This window comes from Danio aesculapii, chromosome 10 (genome assembly GCF_903798145.1).
Source record: "Danio aesculapii chromosome 10, fDanAes4.1, whole genome shotgun sequence".
Taxonomy (NCBI): domain Eukaryota; kingdom Metazoa; phylum Chordata; class Actinopteri; order Cypriniformes; family Danionidae; genus Danio; species Danio aesculapii.
In genome coordinates, this window is record NC_079444.1 from 877,521 (window position 1) to 900,973 (window position 23,453).

Below are 23,453 nucleotides of genomic sequence, written 5' to 3' on the forward strand. Positions count from 1 at the left end.
TTATTGTTGTTGTCAGTTTGGGAAACGTACTAATAAAGTACTAATACTAATAAATTTTAAGAGTGAAAATAATTACATTTATAATGTTAAATAAGCTATTATGTTGAGCTTTTTATTTTTTTTTAAATCTTAAATTTAATATGTATTCCAGTTTCCATGATCCTATGAAACAAGACAGCTCTGATACTCGAGTCAGTGATCGTATGAATCATTTTTAGTGATTTTGCACCAATAACAATTGATCATAGTGAAGTCATCAAATTATAATCATTTTTGAAGGATCGTGTGACACTAAAAACTGGAGTCATGATGAAAATTCAGTTTTCAATCACAGAAATAAATTACATTTCAAACTACATTCAATAAGAAAGCAATTATTTAATATTGTGATAATATTTCATTATTTTTAACGATATTTTTCTCATTAAACAAATGTAGCCGTGGTGAGCCGAATAAAAAAAATCCAAACTTTTGACTGGCAGTGTCTTTTCAAACCCAAATAAATTAAAAACCTAGTGAACCCAAAAGCATATTCAATTATTTATTTACATTTCCAAGAGAAAAAAAAAGCATTATATGTGTACACAAACATTAAATTTGGTCAGTCACATTATGAGCACATCAATATTTCACATTTTAAAAAGACTCCACGCTACATGTTCACTCTACAAGGCGCTTCAAAACTGCCGAAAAGACGAATAATGAGTCTAGACACACAGACCGCAGCATTAGCGCTCGCATGTCCTCCGTTGATAAGGCTAAATAAAGCAGTGTTTCCCAACCCTGTTCCTGAAGGCACACCAACAGTACATTTTTAACCTCTCCCTAATCAAACACACCTAAATCAACTCATCAGAACATCAGAAGAGACTCCAAAACCTGAAGTTAATGCGTCTGATAAGGGAGACATCCACAATATGTACTGTTGGTGTGCCTTCAGGAACATGATTGGGAAACACTGAAATCAACATATATTTAGAGTAAGGCACAGCAGGGACGTTTGACTCGAGCCCCTCTATGCTTTTATCCGCATCTGTTTTGAGCTTGTGCAAGACCCTGAGGAACCGTCTAGGAATGCCTAATAGAAAACCGAGTTCTCACACAACAAACAAAATAAACTGACGGCGGATAAATGTGGTGCATGATGGGAAATCAGCCCCCCCTCTGAGCCTGTTTAACTGTATGCCGCTGGTTTGGGCTGTGCACGACAGCTTGCGTGATGAAAGCACCAGCCCGCACCAGGACAGAGAGAGAGAGAGAGAGAAAGAGAGGGAATATAGAGGAAACCGGAGAGGAAAGGGTGGCTGAAAAAGTCCTGTCCAATCAGATTCTTCGTCATGATCACATGATCTCGCAGCACGAGTTCTGCTTTCTTGCCTAGAACGTAAACAAACACTGCATCAGATTAAAAAGTGCATGTTGACATATATGAAGGCTCAGTTTTAAAAAATAAGTGATGGTGCCTTTAAAATCCATCCATCAGCCACTTCAGTAAATTCAGGGCAAGTCTTAACATGCCTTTTTACTCTCTATATAGGTTTATGAATATATGACACAATATATTATAATGTGAAGCATGTAAATGGACTGACCGTTTTATAAAAGGCTTTAGACTGGTTTCCCAGATGCTCGGATTTCTGAACTAAATCATCCAGTTTCTCTCCTCTCTCCAGCAGTGACTCCATTGTGTTGTGCTGGAGGAACAAATCAAATACAAATGGAAATCTACTCCAAGAATCTACAACAGCACACTCATTCACACAGAGCACCACTGATTTTAGCTACAAAAAGTCTTGAGTTCACTTCATCGTTTGCTCACCAAAATAATTTTGGTTTCATCCAGTTCTGCCTGCACTTTGGTCATGGCGTCAGCCTCACGTGGATTCTGCAGGACAGGAAGTAAACTCATTCAACTTGTCAACTTCATTGACTTTGGTTACCATATAAATTTGTATTCTTTTAAAGGGATAGTTCACCCAAAAATGAAAATCCGGCCATTATTTACTCTCCTTCACTTCTTCCAAACCTTTTTTCTTCTTTTGAACGCAAAGGAAGATATTTTGAAAAATGCTGAAAACCTGTAACCATTGACATCCACAGTATTTGTTTTTCCTACAATCTAAATCAATGGTACGAAGCCCCTAAAGTGACGTGCAAAAATAATAATAATGAAGACTTGCATATTGCATATGCACAACAAAGACATACATATCGCATGTGCATGACTTAAGTATCTGTGGATGACATGGATATACATATTGCATGCGTACAACATAGACATACATATTGCGTGCGCACAACACACATACATATTGCGTGCGCACAACACACATACATATTGCGTGCGCACAACATAGACATACATATCACATGCGTACGGCATAGACATACATATTGCATGCGTACAACATACATACATACATATTGCGTGCACACAACATAGACACACATATCATGTGCGTACGGCATAGACATCCATATTGCATGCGTACAACATACATATTGCGTGCGCACAACATAGACATACATATCACATGCGTATGGCATAGACATACATATTGCATGCGTACAACATACATGCATAGATAGATATTGCGTGCGCACAACATATGCATAGATACATGTCGTGCGCACCCGATTTTTATATCTATGTCTTTCACGTGTGATATGTTTGTCACATGTGTGCACGCAACAAAGACATGCATATCACGTGCATACATAGACATACATATTGCGTACGCACAACATAGACATACATATCGCGTGTGCACGATATGTGCATCACGTGCACACGACATGCGTATAATGTGCACACGACATAGATATACATATGTGCGCATGACATACGTATTATGTGCACGGCAAACATATCGCATGTGCAAGACATGTATCGCGTGCGCATGACAATGTGTGTCTGTCATGCGCACTCGATACACATGTCGTGCGCACATGATTTTTATGTCTATGTCTTGCACACGCAATATGTTTGTCACATGTGTGCGCACAACAAAGACATGCATATCACGTACGAACAACTTAAGACACACATATCAAATGCGCACCACGTATGTATCGTGTGTGCACACAAAAGTCTTCATTATTATTTATCGTTTTAGGGGCTCCGTACAATGGTTACAGGTTTTCAGCATTCTTCAAAATATCTTCTTTTGTTTTAAACAGAAGAAAGAAACTGAAAATACAGCGAATTCTCAGTAAACGGTGAATATATTTTCGTTTTTGGGTAAACTGGCCCTTTAAGTCATAAACGTCTTGTAATAACGCCCTTATTAACACTCCAGTGTCCTATAAAGGGTTAATTAAAGTTTTGTGGGCCCTTGAACATCAATAGCGACTGATCTGCACTAATTTCCTGGTCATGATAACTCACCTGGTATCGAGCCAGATGACTGTCCAGGGCTGTGTACTGAATGGTCGCCGGTGATCCAGAAGGCCAGTCTATACTGTTGACCTGTCTGGAGAACTCATCCAGCACCTACAGACAACACCCGTTTCAGAGAGATAACACATGTAATCCATTTAAAAAGAAAAGAAAATTAAAAACATAAACTTTTATGAACGTCTTTATTTTGTTGAACACAAAAGAAGATATTCTGAAATATCCACTGACAGGCATTTAGTCATTTAGCAGACGCTTTTGTCGAGAGCAAATGACAAAAGAGTTATTCAACAAGAAGAGTACATCCATAAATGAACAAAAAGACTAAAAATAATGTTAAATAATTGTTAATAATATTTTTGTGTGTTCAACAGAAGAAAGAAACTCAGAGAGGTTTGCTAAAACTGAATAAATAATGGCAGAATTTTCAGTTTTGGGTAATCCATCCGTTGAAAGTCTTAAATTCTGAAGGTAGATAGCTAGATGAGATATGATAGCATGATAACTACATATAGAATGTTATGTTATGCCTGTTATGCCTCTTGCTGGTGTTATTTGTATTAAACTGTAATGATAGTGTCAACATGATGCACCTTGTCCAGTAAAGTGAAGCAGACTCGGGAGGGATATTCACTGTCTGCAATCACAACACCACCCAGATTGTCATTCCGCACGTACACGTGACACAAGTACTCTAACAGGGAGAGAGAGAAAAAACACACACAATGAATATTTGATCCAAACCCAATCACTTAACTGTATGAATACTTCAAACCTCTTGAGTACATTAAAAAAAGGGCTAATATTATTTTAACTAAATAACATGCAGAATCGGTATAATTAAGAGCTCATATTCATGATTGATTATTTAATCTACTCTACTCTTTTTGAAAGAGTATTTTGTAAGAGTTAAATTTTAAAAATTGTACATTTCGATTTTCGTAGTGGTTAAAACAAGTGCACTTATACTGATGTGCTGACTAACATGCTAAAGTGAACGAAGTACTTGTGCAATTATGTTTAATTAGCGTGTAATTTTTATATTATTGTTACATTATATAGTTTAAATTTATTACCTTCATCGTAACAGTGTAGTTACCATTATATTAAAATACACAAGTTTCAGGAGAAGCAGCAAACAAACTACTTTTAGGTGTTTTTTGCGCACAAAAGTTTTATTTTGATTACAGTTTAAACACAAAAGACACATGAAATGTTTTGACGATGTTTTTTAATTCTTTTCTGTAGAGCGGACATATTTAAAATGCATCGATATTCTCTCTTAAATCAATTCTGAGCTTAGTTTTAAAAGCAGATGGGATTCTAGGCTAGTTTAACATCTGACGGCGCTCCAGGCTAGTGTTTAACAGCAGTTGGTGTTCTAGGCTAGTTTTAACAACAGATGGCACTCTAAGGTAGTTTTTAAACACCTGACGGTGCCCATGGCTAGTTTTTTTAACACCAGATGCCGCCCATAGCTAGTTTTTAACAGGAGGCGGCGCTCTAGGCTAGTTTTTGACAGCATATAGCACTCTAGGCTAGTTGTTTACATCTGACAGTGCTACATGCTAGTTATTAACAGCAAACAGCACTCCAGGTTAGTCTTTAACAGGAGACTATTTTTTAAACAGCAGATGGCCCTCTAGGTTAGTTTAAACACCCGATGATGCTTTAGGCTAGTGTTTAACAGCAGGCAACACTCTAGGCTAGTTTTTAACACTACTCTGCGCTCAAGGCTAATCTTTGACAGCAGATGGCTCTCAAGGATGGTTTTTAACAGCAGATGGCGCTCTATGGTATTTCTTAACAGCATATGGCGCATCTAGGCTAGATGTTTACATCTGACAGTGCTACAGGCTAGTTTTTAACAGCAAACAGCACTCTACGGTAGTTTTTAACAGCAGAGAGCGCTCTAGGTTAGTATTTAAAAGCAGACGGCGCTCTAGGCTAGTTTTTAAAAAGCACATGGTACTCTAGGCTACTTTCTTAACAGCAGATGGTGCTCTAGGCTAGTTTTAAACAGCATAAGGTGCTCTAGGCTACTTTCTTAACAGCAGATGGTGCTCTAGGCTAGTTTTAAACAGCAGACGGCGCTCTAGGCTAGCTTTAAAAAGCAGACGGTGCTCTAGTTTTGTTTTTAAAAAGCAGACGGCGCTCTAGGCTTGTTTTTAAAAAGCAGATGGCGCTCTAGGCTTGTTTCTTAACAGCAGATGGTGCTCTAGGCTAGTTTTAAACAGCATAAGGTGCTCTAGGTTTGTTTTTAAAAAGCAGACGGCGCTCTAGGCTTGTTTTTAAAAAGCAGACGGCGCTCTAGGCTTGTTTTTAAAAAGCACATGGTGCTCTAGGCTAGTTTCTTAACAGCAGATGGTGCTCTAGGCTAGTTTTAAACAGCAGATGGTGCTCTAGGCTAGTTTTAAAAAGCAGACGGTGCTCTAGGTTTGTTTTTAAAAAGCAGACGGTGTTCTAGGTTTGTTTTTAAAAAGCAGACGGCGCTCTAGGTTTGTTTTTAAAAAGCAGACGGCACTCTAGGCTAGTTTTTTTAAAAGCAGATGGTGCTCTAGGCCAGTGTTTCAACAGCAGATGGCGCTCTAGGCTAGTTTATAAAGCAGATGGCACTTTAGGGTAGTTTTTAAATATAATACAGCGTTCTAGGCTTGTTTGTTTAACATGTCACTAGGCTAGTTTTTTTTTTATACAGCAGATGGTGCTCTAGACTACTTTTGAAATAGCAGACGACTCCACAGCTCTGGTTCAGAATCCATTCAAAAAAGAATGGTGATGCTTTTAGAAAATATCAGAATTGATTTCTCAAACAATTTTTTGGCCACAGCTTTACTTTTCTGGACATTAAACGGACCATGTTGCTGTCTTTAGAGGATGAGAGAGCTCTTGGATTTCACCTAAAAAATCTTAATTTAGAATTGTCATTTTTGGGTGAGCTAACCAATGCATTCAGCGTTCAGTAAGTGCATTCTGCAGTACACTTCAACCATTGCCAATAAAAACAGTGATTATTACACAAAAATACGTACAGCTCCTTTTAAAAGTAGTGTACTCAAGTGTACTTTTCTGCAATTTGCTGACTTTGTGGTGATCAGTAATTGCACAGTAAGACTAATAACCAGTCTTTAATCCTCCACAAGCAACAAGTAAACTCAACAGCTTTAATCAGGCCAGAGTTTGTTAAGACTTCCCCTTGATAATGTTATCACAGACCTTGTTCTTTGACAGACGCACGACTTCCTAATGCTGAACGCTCAACGATCAGGGCACTGGTGAATGTCATAAACTCCTGTACACTGGAAAACAAAAACAGATTACAGTCACTGTCTAAAACCGTAGTATCTGCATAAGACTAATGTTAAATATCTAAGAGACATTCTAGAGGTTGTACCTGGATCTCTGGAAGAAACTGAACGATGACAGATCGTATGCCGCCTTTAGCAGGTTGGCCTTCGTTGAGCCTTTATGCAAGACACTGAGACTGTAGAGCTTCATAGTGTTTCTGGGCAAGACCTGCAATAATGCATTTATAATGAGCATGACACATTTTTAAAGATCTGTTTATTTAATTATTACTAAAAATTCACCATTATTCTAAAAAAATGTGCTAAAGTATGTCATTTTCGCCACTAGAGGGCGCGCATTCACAACAAACAAAGGCGTATGCGGTAGGACTGCACAATATATAATTTCAGCATCAATTTCGCAACGTGATAATTCGCAATAGTCACAAAAATATGCAATGGTGAATCTGGATTATAATTTATCATTTGCATGTGTTTTTTAAGGCTTGTGACTGTATGAGGATCTTAAAAGCATTCAGGCCTAATAAAATACACCATTTGTGAAAATTAATAATTAAAGTATGTCAATTTTACCCACTAGAGGGTGTGTATTCACAACAAACAAAGGCATACGTGGTAGGACTGCACAATATATATTGTTTCAGCATCGATATGGCAATGTGATCATTCGCAATAGTCACATGACAAGATATGCAATGTAGAGTCTGTATTATAATTTATCATTTGCATGTGTTTTTTAAGGCCTGTGACTGACTTCAAAACGATACATTTGGTTTAATTTATAAAATAATAGAAGACAATATTTTACTTATTAATATTTTACTTATTAATCGTAGAATAATAAAAATATTGCAAATTATATTATTCCAATATCATATCGTGCCCTAGCGCGCACCACGAAAGCAGCAGAGCTTTTATTATGCCACAGTCCACTACAATAAAAATTAAAGTATGTAATTTTCACCACTAGAGGGCATGTATTCACAACAAACAAAGGCATACACATTTGTATGCGGTTTTAAGGCCTGTGACTGTGTGAAAACCTGACCTTTAAAAGCATTCAGGCCTAATAAATTGCACCGTTTGTAACAACTTTAATAACGATTAATTTCCTTTAATTTATAAAATGAAGAAAATATTTTACATTTGTTTATTCAGTTACTGTACATGTATACTGTTAAATGTCTCAGAAAAACCATAAAGCACTGTTTATTTCATTTGTATGATTTCTTTATTGAATTTTTCTAGGCTCATATATTTATTATATTTAGTCGTCACAATTAATCTACAATTAAACATTTTATTTTAATGAAAAAACACAATGTGTGAGTAATTCTGCATTGTTTTTAAGCGAAGTGATCATTCACATCTAGCAAATTAATAATCCTGAGCGACTTATTTGAAAAGTCCTGAGCTAACCTTAGTCTTATTTATTTTATTGTTTGTTTATTTTATTGTATTTTACTTTTATTATGTATTACTGCTAAAAAAAACTGATCATTCAAATGTGGTCAGATTTATTAAAATACAAGACAAGATATCAGTCATTTAGCTCGAATTTGATTCCATTAAAGTCTTGTTAAGTCCCGAAAAGCCTGTGAGGTTTAAAGTGAGCGGAGTTGTTTTCCCAAAGTAAAACTGAAACTAAAAGCAACAAGATCAACATATGGCAAAAACACATCAATAATTATTTTCCACGACTATGATATATATTTCGATATCAGTTGTTAATGCTTCCCGATTTAAAAGAGTCCCCAAACTTCACTGAAGCCACGAAAATTAGAGGGTCCATCAAATGGCATAACATATTTTCCGCCGAAAAATTTTCGGTGGCCAAATATTCGGTCCATCTCTAATATCAACACACTTCTAGATTCCTATTGTTGCACATTTCTGCTGTGTGATTGGCTCTTAGATCAATATAGAGTGAAAAAAGTCCAGAGTTTTTGTTATTGACATAAATTATCGCGATTCGATATAATATTGTTTATCGGTCCAACTCTAAAAGCCAGAATATCAAAATATTACAATTCATTTTTAAGACGTATGCAAGTTTATCAAATTGTTTCATGTTCATGGCCTATAAGTTATATTTGGATTTTTACATCTCAAACTCTTATGCTGTATGACATAGCATGTATGAAAGAGAGCTCAAATTGTGCTGAAATTCCTATGTTTAACTATAATAATTACTAAAAATACAACTGAAACGACATATATAAAATACAAAAATGTGTTCACACAAAAAAACAAAAAACAAAATGAAATCAACCACAACTAATCTGAAACTAGCGCATGTGAAAACTATACTAAAAGAACAACCAATGCTAATCTACTAACCTTGTAACTGACAACCTTTAGTTACCAGCCCATGTATTTAATTAACCACTACACCACACCCATGTATACCTATATAACAGATGAGCACACGAAGTGGCTCTGGAAAGACTCCCAAAACGTGAAAACATCGGATGAAATCGTGAAGAGGTTAAAATGAAGTGTTATTTCTCTGTCACAATGACTCAATGCAGTTCAACAGGCTGATGATGAAGAACAGCTGCTTAGCACCGAGCTAAGTTAGCTCTATACACCCCGATGTCTCCAGAATAATCTTCAGGAATTTTAATCATTACTTAACCGATTCACCAATGTTAAATGAAACATTATAGACATAAGCGAGCAAATGTCATTCTCACCTGCTTCTGAGTAAAACAGCCAAGACTGAAGCTAATCCGCTAACAGCTAATCTAACCAGATCAGAATAACTTTTATTTTGTTTTAACCGACAGCGATGTTTCTGCCGCGCTGTTAATTAATATTTTGTATGATAAATAATATTTTCACTGGCATTTCGGAGAGTCCACGTTCAACTGAAGGTATTTAATCAGCTCACAACTATCCGAGGATTTTTTTCAGAAACTTGCTAGCTGGCAGAAAGCGGCATTTCAAAATAAAAGCTCCTCATAACACACCCATGTGAAGCACACAGTATGATGACGTGCCCAGAACAAAAGTCTCAAGTTCATGTGGACGAAACCGGAGATGGAGGAAATAAAAGTTCTAATAAAAAGTTCCTAATCCATTTCATTCGACGTGACAATTTAACTACAACCATGCTGAAATTTCATCTACTTTTGTGCTGACTCATGTCTATGAAAGGCAACATAGAGCAAATAAGTTCCCTTTATTTGCATAAAAATATATAATATGTTTTTATTATACTACATGTTTCTTACGTAGCTAATTCCAACCATATGGAAGCCCGTTTTCAACATTGAATAATGATAAAACGTGTTATTGCGACTTTTTATCTCAGAATTGTGAGATGTCCCTGCTGAATAATCCATCGTTAGCGAGCCTTTCGAGGGGTTTTGGCCTTTTCCATATAAAATATGATCATGTCTTGATTTTTATTGATTTCATTAGGACAGTAAGGTCTGACTCTGCTTAGACTAAACTCTGGTCACTGAACCTTCAATAATGTCCAGTATAGAATATGTGGTCATGCTGCAGTGGAAACAGAATGAATATCGTGTCTGACTCCATCATGAGCTTGGAGGACTGCATCCATACATCTCTGCAATGACTCAAATCACTGATTAATAAAGTCATCTGGAATGGCAAAGAAAGCCTTCTTGCAGGACTCCCAGAGTTCATCACGATACTTTGTGTTCATCTTCAACGCCTCCTCCTTCATCTTACCCCAGACATGCTCAATAATGTTCATGTCTGGTGACTGGGCTGGCCAATTTTGGAGCACCTTGACCTTCTTTGCTTTTAGGAACTTTGATGTGGAGGATGAAGTATGAGAAGGAGCGCTATCCTGCTGGAGAATTGTCCCTCTCCTGTGGTTTGTAATGTAATGGGCAGCACAAATGTCTTGATACCTCAGGCTGTTGATGTTGATCATCCACTCTGCAGATCTCTTGCACGCCCCTATACTAAATGTAACCCCAAACCATGACTTTTCCTTGACGTGGATTTCCTCTGGTTTCCCCCACAGTCCAAACACATGCGCTATAGGGGAACTGAATAAACTAAATTGGCTGTAGTGTAGGAATGTGTGTGTGATTGAGTGTATATGGGTGTTCCCAGTAATGGGTTGCAGCTGCAAGGGCATCCGCTGCGTAATGAATGAAAACAAACTAACAGAATGATATTGAGACATTTTATTAGAAAAAGTGCACATTATAATATTTGCACAAGAAGTAACTTGAGGACAGAAATAGTCAGCATTTGCCATCTTTTAATACAAAACAAAATCTTGTGAACAGGATTCTTGAATTAAATTAAATATAATATTTCCGTCTGTTAGACTCTGTTCCACAGAGAGCATAAATCTACAATTTTTAGATAGTTCACCCAAAAAACTCACCATTTACTGAAGCTTTTCTAAACTTTTATCAATTTCTTTCTTCTGTTTAACAAAACAAGATATTTTCCCATCAACAGACTGGTTATTTCTTCAAAATATCTTATCTTGTGTTCAACAGAATAAAGAAACTTAATTTTAAACAAGTAGAGATGAGTAAATGATCGCAGAGTTTTCATTTTTTGAGTGAACTATTCCCTTAGGAGCCTTTAAGATGTTAAAGGTCTTTAATAATCCAAATATATCCATGTGAGTCTTCTCTAATCTTCATCTATTGTGTGCTCAAAGTTAAAGCTCTCCTGTTCAAACCAGTCATACCAAGACTCAGTTGTTGACCCCAGTGTTGTTGATGTGGTGGGTTCGGGTGTAGTTGTTGTTGTTGAGGTGGTCATTTCTGTGGTTGTGCTGCTTTTCATCCTCTCCATCCGCAGTTTCCTCATGCGCATCAGTCGTATGCGTTGCAAACGTTCGTTTTGGGAGCCACCGGCGGGCCCTGTGCTCCCACCATTGACCTGGTTGTTGGTGTTTCGAGGGATGTTGTTAACCAGTCTTGGTCTCTTTCCGCTTTGAGCCATGATTTGCTGGATACGAGCCCAGTTAGATTTGGTCAAGGTGAAACTGCAGGGTGTTGCGTTGGCATCATAACCAACAATGCAAAGACGTGTCTGAGTGGAGTAGCCATCCGCTCGTGCTGTTACACGATACTCGCCCGGGTTGAGAAGACGCCAGTAATCACCGGTGGAAGCTTTAGGAAAATAATAGGTTTAGATTATAATAATACACAAAAGTGTAAAAAATATATGTTGATAACCATCATTGTGTGATTCATTTTCTGTTTATTTACGGTTCTGAACTGCATTACGGGATGTTAATCTCTGCTCTGTTGACTTTTGATGTTGAAAATTCAACTCTGCATTTCAACTAAGTGACTTTTATTAACATTTTAGTAGTTTGAAATAATATAATGTACAATAAATAAAATAAAGAGAAAGAAATAAGTCTGTAAAATGACAGAAAATGAACTGTCAGTTGATTACTAAGCTTTTGTAGTGTAATATATCATTGAATCAGTCATCTGCACGTCAATAACTGTCTGGTTTAGCTCAGCTACTAAATACGATCTCCAAAGACTACGTCGAATAGTTCGGACTGCTGAGCGAATCACTGGTACAACCCTTCCTACTCCCCAAGAACTGTACTAATCCAGAGTCATGAAGTCATGTTGACGTCCTGTGCCTGCTGGGTAGGGTTGCACGATACTGGAATTTGGTACCAATCGATACTGAAACAGCGCTGATTTTCCACTCTGCTCACGTGCTCAACAGAAATGATTGTGATTGGCCATGAAGATCATTAGTTCAACAAACTCACCTCTGATTACTGAGTGTAACCACGTATACAGGGACACTGGAGCGTTTCAAAGTCACGTCGATCAGCTGGTTTGTCTATAAGCGGACATGATCCGCTGATGAATCGCGGCTTTAAAATGCGCCAGTGTCCCTGTATCTGTGTTCGCTCAGTAAACGGCGGTGAGTTCAGTAAACTGATCACCTTCACAGCCAATCACAGTCATTTCTGTTGAGCATGTGAACACGATGGCAAATCAAAGGTGTTTAAGAACGCACTCAACATTGCTCAAATGTTGGAAATGGAGGTTTTTAAAATATCAGTATCATTTCAAGAGTTCACACTTAGCTGATGATTGATAATAAAAGCTTGTTTGGCATGCTGTCCCGGGAGAAAGCCCTGAGCTTATGAGATCCTCGAGCCCTGCTTCTTCAAGATGAAGATATTGAGATAAGAAAACTCTGGTTATTTAGTGAGTTAGGAATCATCTGATTGGATAATCGATCATGAGCTGATGCTGGAACAGCTGAGAACAATCATAAGCACGTGATCCTCTCGAAATTAGTTTATAAATAAACTTCACTTGGCATCGAATTCCAGTATCGTGACAACACTTCTGTTGGGTAACTTTTGATTAGAAATTTTATAGATACTAGTATTCAGCTTAAAGTGCAATTTAAAGGCGTAACTAGGTTAATTAGGCAAATCATTGTATAACTGTGGTTTGTTCTGTAGACAATCAACAAAAAAATACTGCTTAAGGGGGCTAATAATAGTGTTGATGAAATGAAGCTTTTTGAACCAGTGAAGCGCTCGAGTCAATTGTATCGGAAAAAGATTCGTAACTCGAAGCTTTCTAAATCAGAGCTCGATGAGGACCTCTTCTGGTTAGAGTGTGGGAAAGCACTGTGTTGCAATAATGTCAAATGTTCACAACTGACCAACTCATTCATGTAGTACAACAACAGTAATATAAACAAACTACTCTAGTTTTTACACATAAGGTTTGTTACATTACACGACCGATGACTGTAGTTAAATCCAAGGTATTCAAAAGTATTTACATTTAACATATTACAACTAGTCCCGTTCCAAGCAGGGATTGAACCAGCAATTCCTGCATGGGAGGCGAATGCTCTAAGGAGGAGGCTATGTGAGTAATGCTTTCAGGTTACACTCACCAGCTGGCCCCCATTAAACACTATACTACGATATGCAGTGGTTTTCTTTAAAGATAGTTGTAATAAAATACGCTTATACACTTTAGTATGCTTCAAAACCTTTTTACTATAAATTACTATTGTATTTTAGTTTAATTACTGGTGTACGGGACCGCTGCAGTACTTTGAAACATTAGAAATGTATGTAATCGACGCCTAATCTCTCTCTATACACTTTACTAACCCATGGGGGTGTTTAAACCTTTGAATCAAAATTCAAAGCGGGTCACGAAGGTATAGGCGAAAATGAAGCTTCGGACGCCACTGATCACGTGGCGACGGCAAAACGAATCAAGCTACACTGCTTCACTGCGAGATGTATCGTTTTTTAGATACATGCTTCGAAGCCTCTGCGCACAACGTCACATCACTAGCTAATAATATTAACCTTAAAATGGTTTTACAGAATTAAAAACTGCTTTTATTCTAGCCGAAATAAAACAAATAAGACTTTCTCCAGAAGAAGAAATATTTAGGAAGTACTGTGAAAAATTTCTGAGTCTGGTAATCATCATTTGGGATATCATTGAAAAAATCCACAAGAGGGTGAATAATTTTGACTTCAGCTGTATAGACAAGTAATTCTTTAGTGTTTTAATCTAAAGGCTTCAATATAAATGATTTATCTGAGGATATATTAGGATCTGTTACCTGTTTTGACGTCATGTTTTATTCCCTCCACTGACACTGTGGCATTTGCTAGAAGATTCCCATTGATGTCTCTCACAACCCCTTTAATGCCTCGATGCACCTGCAGGTCAGAAGGGAAACGTTTTTGTGTGGCATTCATCATTGTGCATCCTGACTATAAACAGATTCAATGTGCATTTATTACATATCTGTGACAGATATAGGTGCTGTGTTTGTTTTGTGACCTGCTCGATGAAAGCCAGCAGCGCCTCGCGGTTGTTTTCCCACTCCGACGCCAATTCACTCTCATGGGGAAACTTATCGCACCCAAGAAAGATGGAAATCTCGAAGCAGTTGGTGTGCAGGTAGCTGAAGTCGTTCATGCCTAAAGCAACACAGACAAATACAATTGCATAAGATAGGAGGAAATACTTTCTGAAAAAGAATAAAAAATTCAAAGAAGGCAGAATAATTTTGACTTCAACTGTATAATAAACCAATACACACATTTTGAGACCAACTTTGATATAAAAAAGGATTAGCAAGAAGGCATTTGTCTTTCAGTGGATGTATTATATGAGATCTGCTGTCTCTGTTTACCAAACAAGTGATTCTGATTGGATTTTAATCGTAAACTGTAAATAAAAAGTTATTTTTTTAATTTTGTGTTCGGTTTTCAGCTCCTATACACTCATCCATTCATTCATTTTCTTTTCGGCTTAGTCCCTTTATTCATCAGGTGTCGCCACAGTGGAATGAACCGCCAACCTATCCAGCATGTTTTACGCAGCGAATGCCCTTCCAGCTTAAATATCACACTTTTCAGAATGTTTAACAAACAATTCATGTTTGCAAACTGGAACGATGCCTTAAAGTCACAGTATTTAATTGTCTCCACTAGAGGGCGCATATTCTCAACAAACAAAAGCCATTCTTCCACTGCACATGACATTTGGACACGACTGTCGGAATACGCCCCCTTGTGGCAGTAGCACAGAATGTTCAGTTCTGTCGTGGACCATGGGAGAGAAGCTGATTCTCGCAGTGGTCGAAATAAAGGAGTACAAAAGCAAGAGCCTTTATTCTCCGTGCGTTCACCATAGTTGAATGAATGAATGAATACTAGTCATAGACCTCTAAATATTTTGGAGGGAATATGGAGACAACCTAAAAATATATAATTTTTTATTACTCATTAATGAATGTAAATGTTGTTTTAATATAGAAATTTTCTGATTCAAAAAATAACGAAAAAACACTATTTCTCATCTCGCGCACACGGACCTGCTTGGACAACACTTAACTACATCATACGGTCTAGTCGCAGGAGTTCAAATAGTTTAACGGATCCGCAGCTCAAATCAGATCTGAATTTTCCGCATACGGAGATAATCGGAACTGGAAATGAATGACTTCCGGTCTGTCACTTGTCGTGTGCAGTAAAAAGGAGTCTAAAGGTGTATTTTGATGACGGAGTGACTGAGTGTGGAATCATGGGGATTGTGGTCCTCATTATATCCTATAGGACTCCTGCAGAAACCATGTTGATGGATGGGTTAAAATATTCAACTATTATTATCAAGCTAGTATAAAGCAGAGTCTTTCCACACTAAAATCCAAAATTTTCTTTGTGTTTTTTTCCATATTAATTTCTAAAATATTTCTCACGTACACAAACCTTGTACACTGAGTCCAATTAAACTTAATCGATTTGTGTTGGGACAGCATTGCGTTATATTACAGTGCAAAATCATCCATTTTACAAAATTCTGCACAGATATAGCAATAAATTTTTGCAGATTTTGTTCAGCCATCACTTACTGCCCACGACCGGTTTCCAGCTGGCGCGGTTGATGATGCCCTGTCCGCCGGTGATGTCATCGGTATGACAGGACCCACGCTGGTTTTCCGTCAAGGTGAGGTGACTGTGTGCGTACGTCGTGGCGAGCCACCGGAACAGGTTTTCATCCGCAGTCTCACGGAGAGCGCCTTCGTTCTGCCGCTGAATCCGGGCCCAGGTCTCCTCGTTCATGTTGTGGTACTCCTGCGCCGGCTGACCTACCCTTCCCTCCGCGCTCGTGGCCCGTGGTGGACGCTGCATGTCGAACGGGTACGCCACCATCTTCTCTCCACCCTGCAGATTCGCGCCTAAAACAAACGGCGTCCTCTCCATCCAGCTGATAATCGCTTTAGTTTCAGTCGCCACCTGAGAGCAGATTTGTTTCGTAAATTAAACTCTGATAGATTAATTAGTATGGATTTTCTGTGACTACAAGTAAATTCTTCATACATGAAGAAGTCATCCATGTCTACTAAACAGGAACTAGCCTACGACATTTACGAGATATCAGTTTTGGTTTATTTTCCCTGTACTTTGACCTTTATTTTGTTGCAAATTTAGCTTTGCTTAAGGTGAAAAATATACGAATACAGAACCAAAACTGTAGAAAATATAAAAAATTAATAAAGCTAGTTTTCTTTCTTATATGTAAGAAGATATTTAACAGAAAGCTGGAAACCAGTAACCATTGACTTTCATAGTTTTTCTATTATGGGTTTCAGCTGTCTTCAAATGAGATTGGTGATAGTAGTTGAAAAATGTGCTAATGCTCAAGTGGTTCCAAGCCTGTTTTGAAAAATAAATCATGGTAACACAATTTAAATCCAGTAATGCTCCTGAAGACTAAAGGATAATCTGCTTTCAACAGGAAAAAAAAAAACTATTGTTTTCGCCTGAAACTTTTACAACTTGAAAGTGCTGCAATCCTAAAACAAGATAAAAACAAAGCACCTTTACATTTAAAACGTTTGCATCCTATAACAAAAGCAATATTCCTACAAACCTAACAAAAGTACTAGATTTTCCCTAAAACTGTTGTTGTTTCCTGAGAAATTTTTGAATTTGTTTGTGAAACATTTGCATTCACAACCGAGGAAAGTAGTGATTTTGTGCAAAAGTATTGCGGTGCTCCATTATAATTTTGTGCTCACATTATCCTATTTATCTTTCTTTCTCAACAAGAAGATATTTTGAAGAATGTTGGAAACCACTTTTAATTGATTTCTAAAGTGTTTTTTTAACTCTTAATGTGAGTGTCTGCTGGTTTTATCAATGTTTACCGATTTCCAACATTCTTCAAAATATCTTTTGTTATGAATAGAAGAAAAAACAAACTCAAACAGGTTTGGAACCTCTTGAATGTGAACACATTTTTAACTAACTGTCCCAAACTAAATCATGGTACCCCAGCTCACCCACAAATGAAAATTCTGTCATCATTTATTTGCGATTTTTTTTTTTCCAAACCAGTTTGAGTTTCTTTCTTTCTTTCTTTCTTGCTTTCTTTCTTTCTTTCTTTCTTTCTTTCTCAAAAAGAGGATATTTTGAAGAATGTTGCAAATCAGTTTCAATTGACTTCTATAATTTTTTTTTCTCCAACTATGAAAGTCAGTGTTTACTGGTTTCATCAGTGTTTACTGGTTTCCAACATTCTTCAAAATATCTTTTTATTTTTCAAAAACAGGTTTGGAACCACTTGAGCGTTAGCACATTTTCAACTAACTATCCCAATCTAACTCATGGTAACACAATTCAAATCCAGTAATGCATCCAGAAGACAGAATGAAAGTGTCCAGACAGGACTCTTCAGCTCGACTCACAGAGCCATTGAGAAAGTTCTCAGGGATGGGGATGTGGTGATTGGGAATGATCCGCGGCACCCATCCTCTGTCCTCTGCACCCCAGAGAACACTGTTCAGGTCTGGGAAATTCTGGAAAATATCGTATCCCTCCTCTGTCCAGTGTCCCAAAGCCCAGTTTCCCATCTCAGATCCCTGAACAATGAGATAAAGTCAGATAAAGCATGAAGCAGCCTATGAAACAGAATAGAAAACAGATCATTCAACAGAGACTCATTGGAAATACCTGCTTCTAGTGATAGGTTTTTCTTGATTGATTAATTCATTTTGAACGAATCTTTAATGTGACTAAGGAATGATAAGTCGTCTGAGGGAGTGATTTGTTCATTCGCGCATGGTTCGTTCACATGTGAAACACATGATGCAGTCAGAGCCAGAAAAAGATTTGATTCTGAGTCATTCATCTCTTTACATGATGAACGAACGACTCAAAGTCTTGAAAGGTGAACGAATCCTTCTGGTTTAGACCGTCTGCATTGGTTAAGCTTATATGGGACTGTGTGTGTCACAAAACTAAACAACTCAAACTTGAAGACTCATCAGAAGAGCTGAGCCAACACAATCTCACGGCAATTCGTTACTTTTTGATTTAGTGGCTAATTTGTATGAATTTCTACTATCTAATTCGTACAATTTAGTACGATTTGCTCATCCCCCAATGACGGTTGGGTTTAGGGGTGGGGTTAGGTGCCACGCCTCCTTTTTAAAATCGTACAATTTCGTACGACTGAACTCGTACAATTCCTACGAATTAGCCACTAAACTGACAAAACGTAAAATACTTACGTTTTCTCGTGAGATCAGGCTAGCTGAGCCAATCATAGACAAAATATCCAGGTAAACAATGATTATTTTCTCTTTACTGTAGCATTCTAGTTACGACCTGTTTGTAGTGTAATCAACGTTTAGGCTAGTGGTAGATAGGTTTTGAACTAACATTTTATTAATATTTTGTCAAATTTAACAATAAAACTCAAAAGATTCATTCATCTCAAAGGTCCGACTCCCATTACTACCGGCTTTAGCCTATATTTTTGTACACATGCAAAAAAAAAAACATACTTAAAAATGTGTTTAACTGCAGTTTATAAATAAAGTAAACACTAGGGGGCAGTGTGACGACAAAATTTGTTGTTTCTTTTCACATTAATGATGTTTACAAGTACATATTATTGACATGTAGAGAATTATTTGCATGATTTGTAATTCGGATATGTTTGCTTCAACTATCTATGTCTCATATGGTTAAAATTTGTGGCGTGCACACTCGTAGCTCACTTTCTAGGGTGTTGTGCTTGTGATGCAGAGCCCTGGTTCCACAAAATAAATAAAAGCAATGTAAGATCAAGGTAAATCTATATGGTCACAGAGCACTTTTCTCTTATGTTTGTTTTTGGAAACACTATAGGTTGGGTTTAGGTCAGTGGTTCGCTACAAGCTCCGCCTTCTCATGGGCGTGTACATGAAGGATTTGTATCTGAAATGCACACTCAAAAAAAATGACTTTCGCTGCTTGTTTAAACTATTTATTTAAAATAAGTTGAAGCAACTGCTTAAGTTTTTTTTGGGGACAACTCAATCGATTGAACATAAAACAATTGGTAACTTGATTTATTTGTGTTGGGGCAGCATGTAGGAGGTATGTGGAACCTAGCATTTTATGCAGTGTACAACAAAACGTACCCTAATTCAAGTTTTTTAGATTACGCAAAAATGTAGCGCCCTCTAGTGCATCTGAAACGTGCAATAAAACGTATCCGAAGCAAAACATTTAGCAAAAATGTAGGCCGAACATGTATTTCCAATGAGCCTTAGTTGGTATTATTGGTCTGAGAGCGCGTCGTACCATCTCGTATGCCAGCTCATAAGCATCAGGGTTCAGTGATGGCACCAGATGAATTCGCACTGTTTCCACCAGGCGGTGCACTCTCGGGTTGTCGTCATTGTATTCTTTGCAGATGAACTGCATGAGGAGCAGCAGAAGCTCCCGGCCCAGCACCTCATTCCCATGAAGCCCTGCTGTGTACCTGAATTCTGGTTCACCTTATAAAACCAGGAGAGATTTCTGAATATACAGTTGAAGTCAGAATTATTAGCCCCCCTTTGAATAATTTTATGCATCATATATGCTCAGAATTATTCACCCTCTTGTGAATTTTCCTTTTCTTTTTAAATATTTCCCAAATTATGTTAACAGAGCAAGGAAATTTTCACAGTATGTCTGATAATATTTTTTCTTCTGGAGAAAGTCTTATTTGTTTTATTTCGGCTAGAATAAAAGCAGTTTTTAATTTTTTAAGAGCCATTTTAAGGTCAATATTATTAGCACCTTTAAGCTATATTTTTTTAGATAGCCTACAGAACAAACCATCGTTATACAATAACTTGCCTATTTACCCTAACCTGCCTAGATAGCCTAATTAAACCTTTAAATGTCACTTTAAGCTGTATAGAAATGCCTTGAAAAATATTATTTACTGTCATCATGGCAAAGATAAAATAAATCAGCTATCAGAGATGAGTTATTAAAACTATTATGATTAGAAATGTGTTGAAATCTACTTTCCATTAAACAGAAATTGGGGGAAAAATAAACAGGAGTGCGAATCATTCTGACTTCAGCTGTATATAGTAATATATTGTACTATATAATAATATTATTATACCCTCACTAGAAAATCACCAGATTTTCTTGTCATTTTTCCCAGTCCTTGTTTTTAAATTACAGTTTGATTTGCCTTTCCATCCATTTCAAGAGCAAACTCTATTGTAGTCTACCTGGCTCGTGTTCTCCAGGGTTGTCTGAGATCTCCATGGCATACATCTTCAGCCCTTGAAAGCTTTTCCCGATGTTATATATTCTAGTGATGTTGGGGCATTCCTCATTGATCACCTTCATCATCTGATTATACACACACACACACACATGAAATCTCCTCAACTCAACAGTAGAAGATTCACAAAGTTGAGTCCAAATGTGATGCTTGTTGGGTTGCGATGCGCTACTTACCACAGTAACTTTAGAGAATACCTGCAAACTCTCACCTGTCTCATCTCTTTATAGTTGTGATGCCTGTAATCCAGATCATCTGTAGGTGGAACGTCATTCTCAGTTGCATAACTAGCTGGAAAAGGAGAATCATATGAGCTATAATGAGACGTATGTAGCAAATTATTATTTCAAGTGCTACACTGTTAACATTTTTCCTGTAGAATTAATTACAGCCAAAATCCTGTATTTACATTTACAGCACCATTTATTTTGCTGTATAAGTATTTACAATATTATATATCTTTAAATATACAGTCATGTTTAATAAATACAGTCAATGCATTTATGTAGGACAGTTATGCGGTTTGTTACTGTATTTTAAAGTTGCATTGACTGTATTTATTAAACATGACTGTATATTTAAAGATATGTAATACTGTAAATACATATACAGCAAAATAAATACAGTTCATATTACAGTTAAATGCTGTGTATTTTACAAAAATCATTACCAGTGTATATAACCGTAATTATACATAGTTTGTGAATATTTTAGAAAACTGGGCAATATATAATAATAATTCATTCATTAGTTTTTTTTCGGCTTAGTTCCTTTATTAATCTGGGGTCGCCACGGCGGAATGAACCGCCAACTTATCCAGCATATGTTTCATGCAGCGGATGCCCTTCCAGCTGCAACCCATCTCTGGGAAACATCCATACACACTCATTCACACACATACACTACAGACAATTTAGCCCAACCAATTCACCTATAACGTATGTCTCGACTGTGGGGGAAAACCGGAGCACCCGGAGGGAACCCACGCGAACGCAAAGAGAACATGCAAACTCCACACAGAAACGCCAGCTGACCCAGCCGAGGCTCAAACCAGGAACCTTCATGCTGTGAGGCGACAGCACTACCTACTGCACCACCGTGTCGCTATATAATATAAATTACAACAATAATATATAAATATTGGCGGTTCATTCCGCTGTGGCCACCCCGGATTAATAAAGGGACTAAACCGAAAAGAAAATTATAATTGGCTTATCAAATTGTAAGTAATAGTTATGTTCAGCTAATCATAAATTATGTGTTTGCTCATGCTTAACTGATGCATAATTGTGAACAAGTTAATTATGATTTACAAGTTTGACTAATGCATAATTCCGGACCCTTAAAATGTTTAGTTAACCATTAAATACTAGTGCTTGTTTTTAACTAATGAAAACATAAACATTAATTAATGGTTCATTAATGCATTATTTTGGACTCTTAAATAAAGTGTTACTTAAAAAATGTACTGAAAAACATCACGGATATCAGACACCAAACAATTAAGTAAAAAAATGTTATTATAAATTTATTGAGTTTTAAAAAGTTAAGTTTTAAAGATATATTGTCAAAAAATAATTATCGTATTTAATATTTGACTTATATTTGGAGGCCTTGCTCCGCCACACACGCTCAAAACAAACATGCTTTGGTAAGTCATAATTATGGGATTTTAAAAAATAGTTTACAAATTTTATTAGTTTAATTTTATTTTTTTTAATACAATTTTGGAGACAAAAAATTATATTGAATTTTATTTAATTTAGAATTAGCTGAAATAACAAGAATAAAAGGTGAATAAGCCGAAACAAATTATTAAATGTCAAAGGTGTGATAGATTAACTAATTCTTTCATTCATTCAATTTCTTTCGGCTTAGACCCTTTATTCGTCAGGGGGCGCCACAGCGGAATGAACCGCCAACTTATCCAGCATCTGTTTTACACAACATATGCCCTTCCAGCTGCAACCCAGTACTGGGAAACACCAAAACTCATTCACACACACACTCATACACTACGGCCAATTTAGTTAATCCAATTCCCCTAGCGCATGTGTTTGGACTATGGGGGAAACCGGAGCACCTGGAGGAAACCCACGCCAACACGGGGAGAACATTCAAACTCCATACAGAAATGCCAACTGATTCAGCCGGGACTCAAACCAGCAACCTTCATGCTGTGAAGTGAAAGTGCTAACCACTGAGCCACCACCCATATTTCGATATTCAATGGCAAAATGTTCCAAAAATGCAGTAATGCACAGCTTTAGTGAGTCAATCTCATGCATAAAAAAGATCCTATCATGTCTTCTGAATCAGTCAAATGGAATAATGATAAATCTGTGCAATGCTTACTGGGTAACTGGCAGCCGAGCACCTCCAGCCTCATGCATAAACTCCCGTTCCAGCTCTGCGGCAGCACACGGATATACCGTGCAACCACCGGATACGAGAACTCCGTCATTACTGGAGTGTCTTTATCCACATTACCGTAAAAGAGCTGTAGGAGAAAGAAAAAGGGCAAGTCAAAATCTCAGTGTTGCATGTTTTACTGCATGCATGTACAGTTGAAGTCATTATTATTAGCCTTCCTGTATATTTATTCTCCAATTTCTGTTTAACAGAGCAGATTTCTTCAGCACATTT

The 23,453-nt window shown here is 37.2% G+C and overlaps 2 protein-coding genes across 3 annotated transcripts in view; both read right to left on the minus strand.

Annotated features, from left to right (window-relative positions):
- Nucleotides 1-527: 527 nt before the first annotated feature.
- On the minus strand, nucleotides 528-9,657 carry ykt6 (YKT6 v-SNARE homolog (S. cerevisiae)). The gene is made up of 8 exons (XM_056466665.1): nucleotides 9,402-9,657; nucleotides 6,792-6,913; nucleotides 6,614-6,696; nucleotides 3,991-4,091; nucleotides 3,389-3,493; nucleotides 1,820-1,885; nucleotides 1,593-1,694; nucleotides 528-1,377 (listed from the first exon to the last, which is right to left on the minus strand). The coding sequence occupies exons 2-8, from the start codon at nucleotides 6,893-6,895 to the stop codon at nucleotides 1,342-1,344; spliced, it is 597 nt and encodes a 198-aa protein (XP_056322640.1). The 5' UTR covers nucleotides 6,896-6,913; nucleotides 9,402-9,657; the 3' UTR covers nucleotides 528-1,341.
- Nucleotides 9,658-10,859: 1,202 nt separating this feature from the next.
- aebp1a (AE binding protein 1a) overlaps nucleotides 10,860-23,453 on the minus strand; it is a 30,572-nt gene continuing 17,978 nt past the window's right edge. For both annotated transcript variants that reach the window (XM_056466531.1, XM_056466530.1), the window contains 9 exons: nucleotides 23,163-23,307; nucleotides 21,019-21,098; nucleotides 20,752-20,875; nucleotides 19,820-20,016; nucleotides 17,935-18,108; nucleotides 16,096-16,480; nucleotides 14,520-14,659; nucleotides 14,296-14,395; nucleotides 10,860-11,822 (listed from right to left, as the gene is read on the minus strand). In XM_056466531.1, coding sequence (XP_056322506.1) covers nucleotides 11,338-11,822; nucleotides 14,296-14,395; nucleotides 14,520-14,659; nucleotides 16,096-16,480; nucleotides 17,935-18,108; nucleotides 19,820-20,016; nucleotides 20,752-20,875; nucleotides 21,019-21,098; nucleotides 23,163-23,307 — 1,830 coding nt within the window. In that variant the 3' untranslated portion in view covers nucleotides 10,860-11,337. The remainder of the gene's footprint in view (nucleotides 11,823-14,295; nucleotides 14,396-14,519; nucleotides 14,660-16,095; nucleotides 16,481-17,934; nucleotides 18,109-19,819; nucleotides 20,017-20,751; nucleotides 20,876-21,018; nucleotides 21,099-23,162; nucleotides 23,308-23,453) is intronic.

Excerpts from the sequence above, each read along its gene's own strand:
- ykt6 (XM_056466665.1), bottom strand. The coding sequence starts at position 6,895 with ATGAAGCTCTACAGTCTCAGTGTCTTGCATAAAGGCTCAACGAAGGCC. Across the intron at positions 3,494-3,990 it reads GCTTCACTTTACTGGACAAG|GTGCTGGATGAGTTCTCCAG; the intron begins GTGCATCATGTT and ends TGTTGTCTGTAG. Across the intron at positions 1,695-1,819 it reads ATGAAACCAAAATTATTTTG|CACAACACAATGGAGTCACT; the intron begins GTGAGCAAACGA and ends TTGTTCCTCCAG.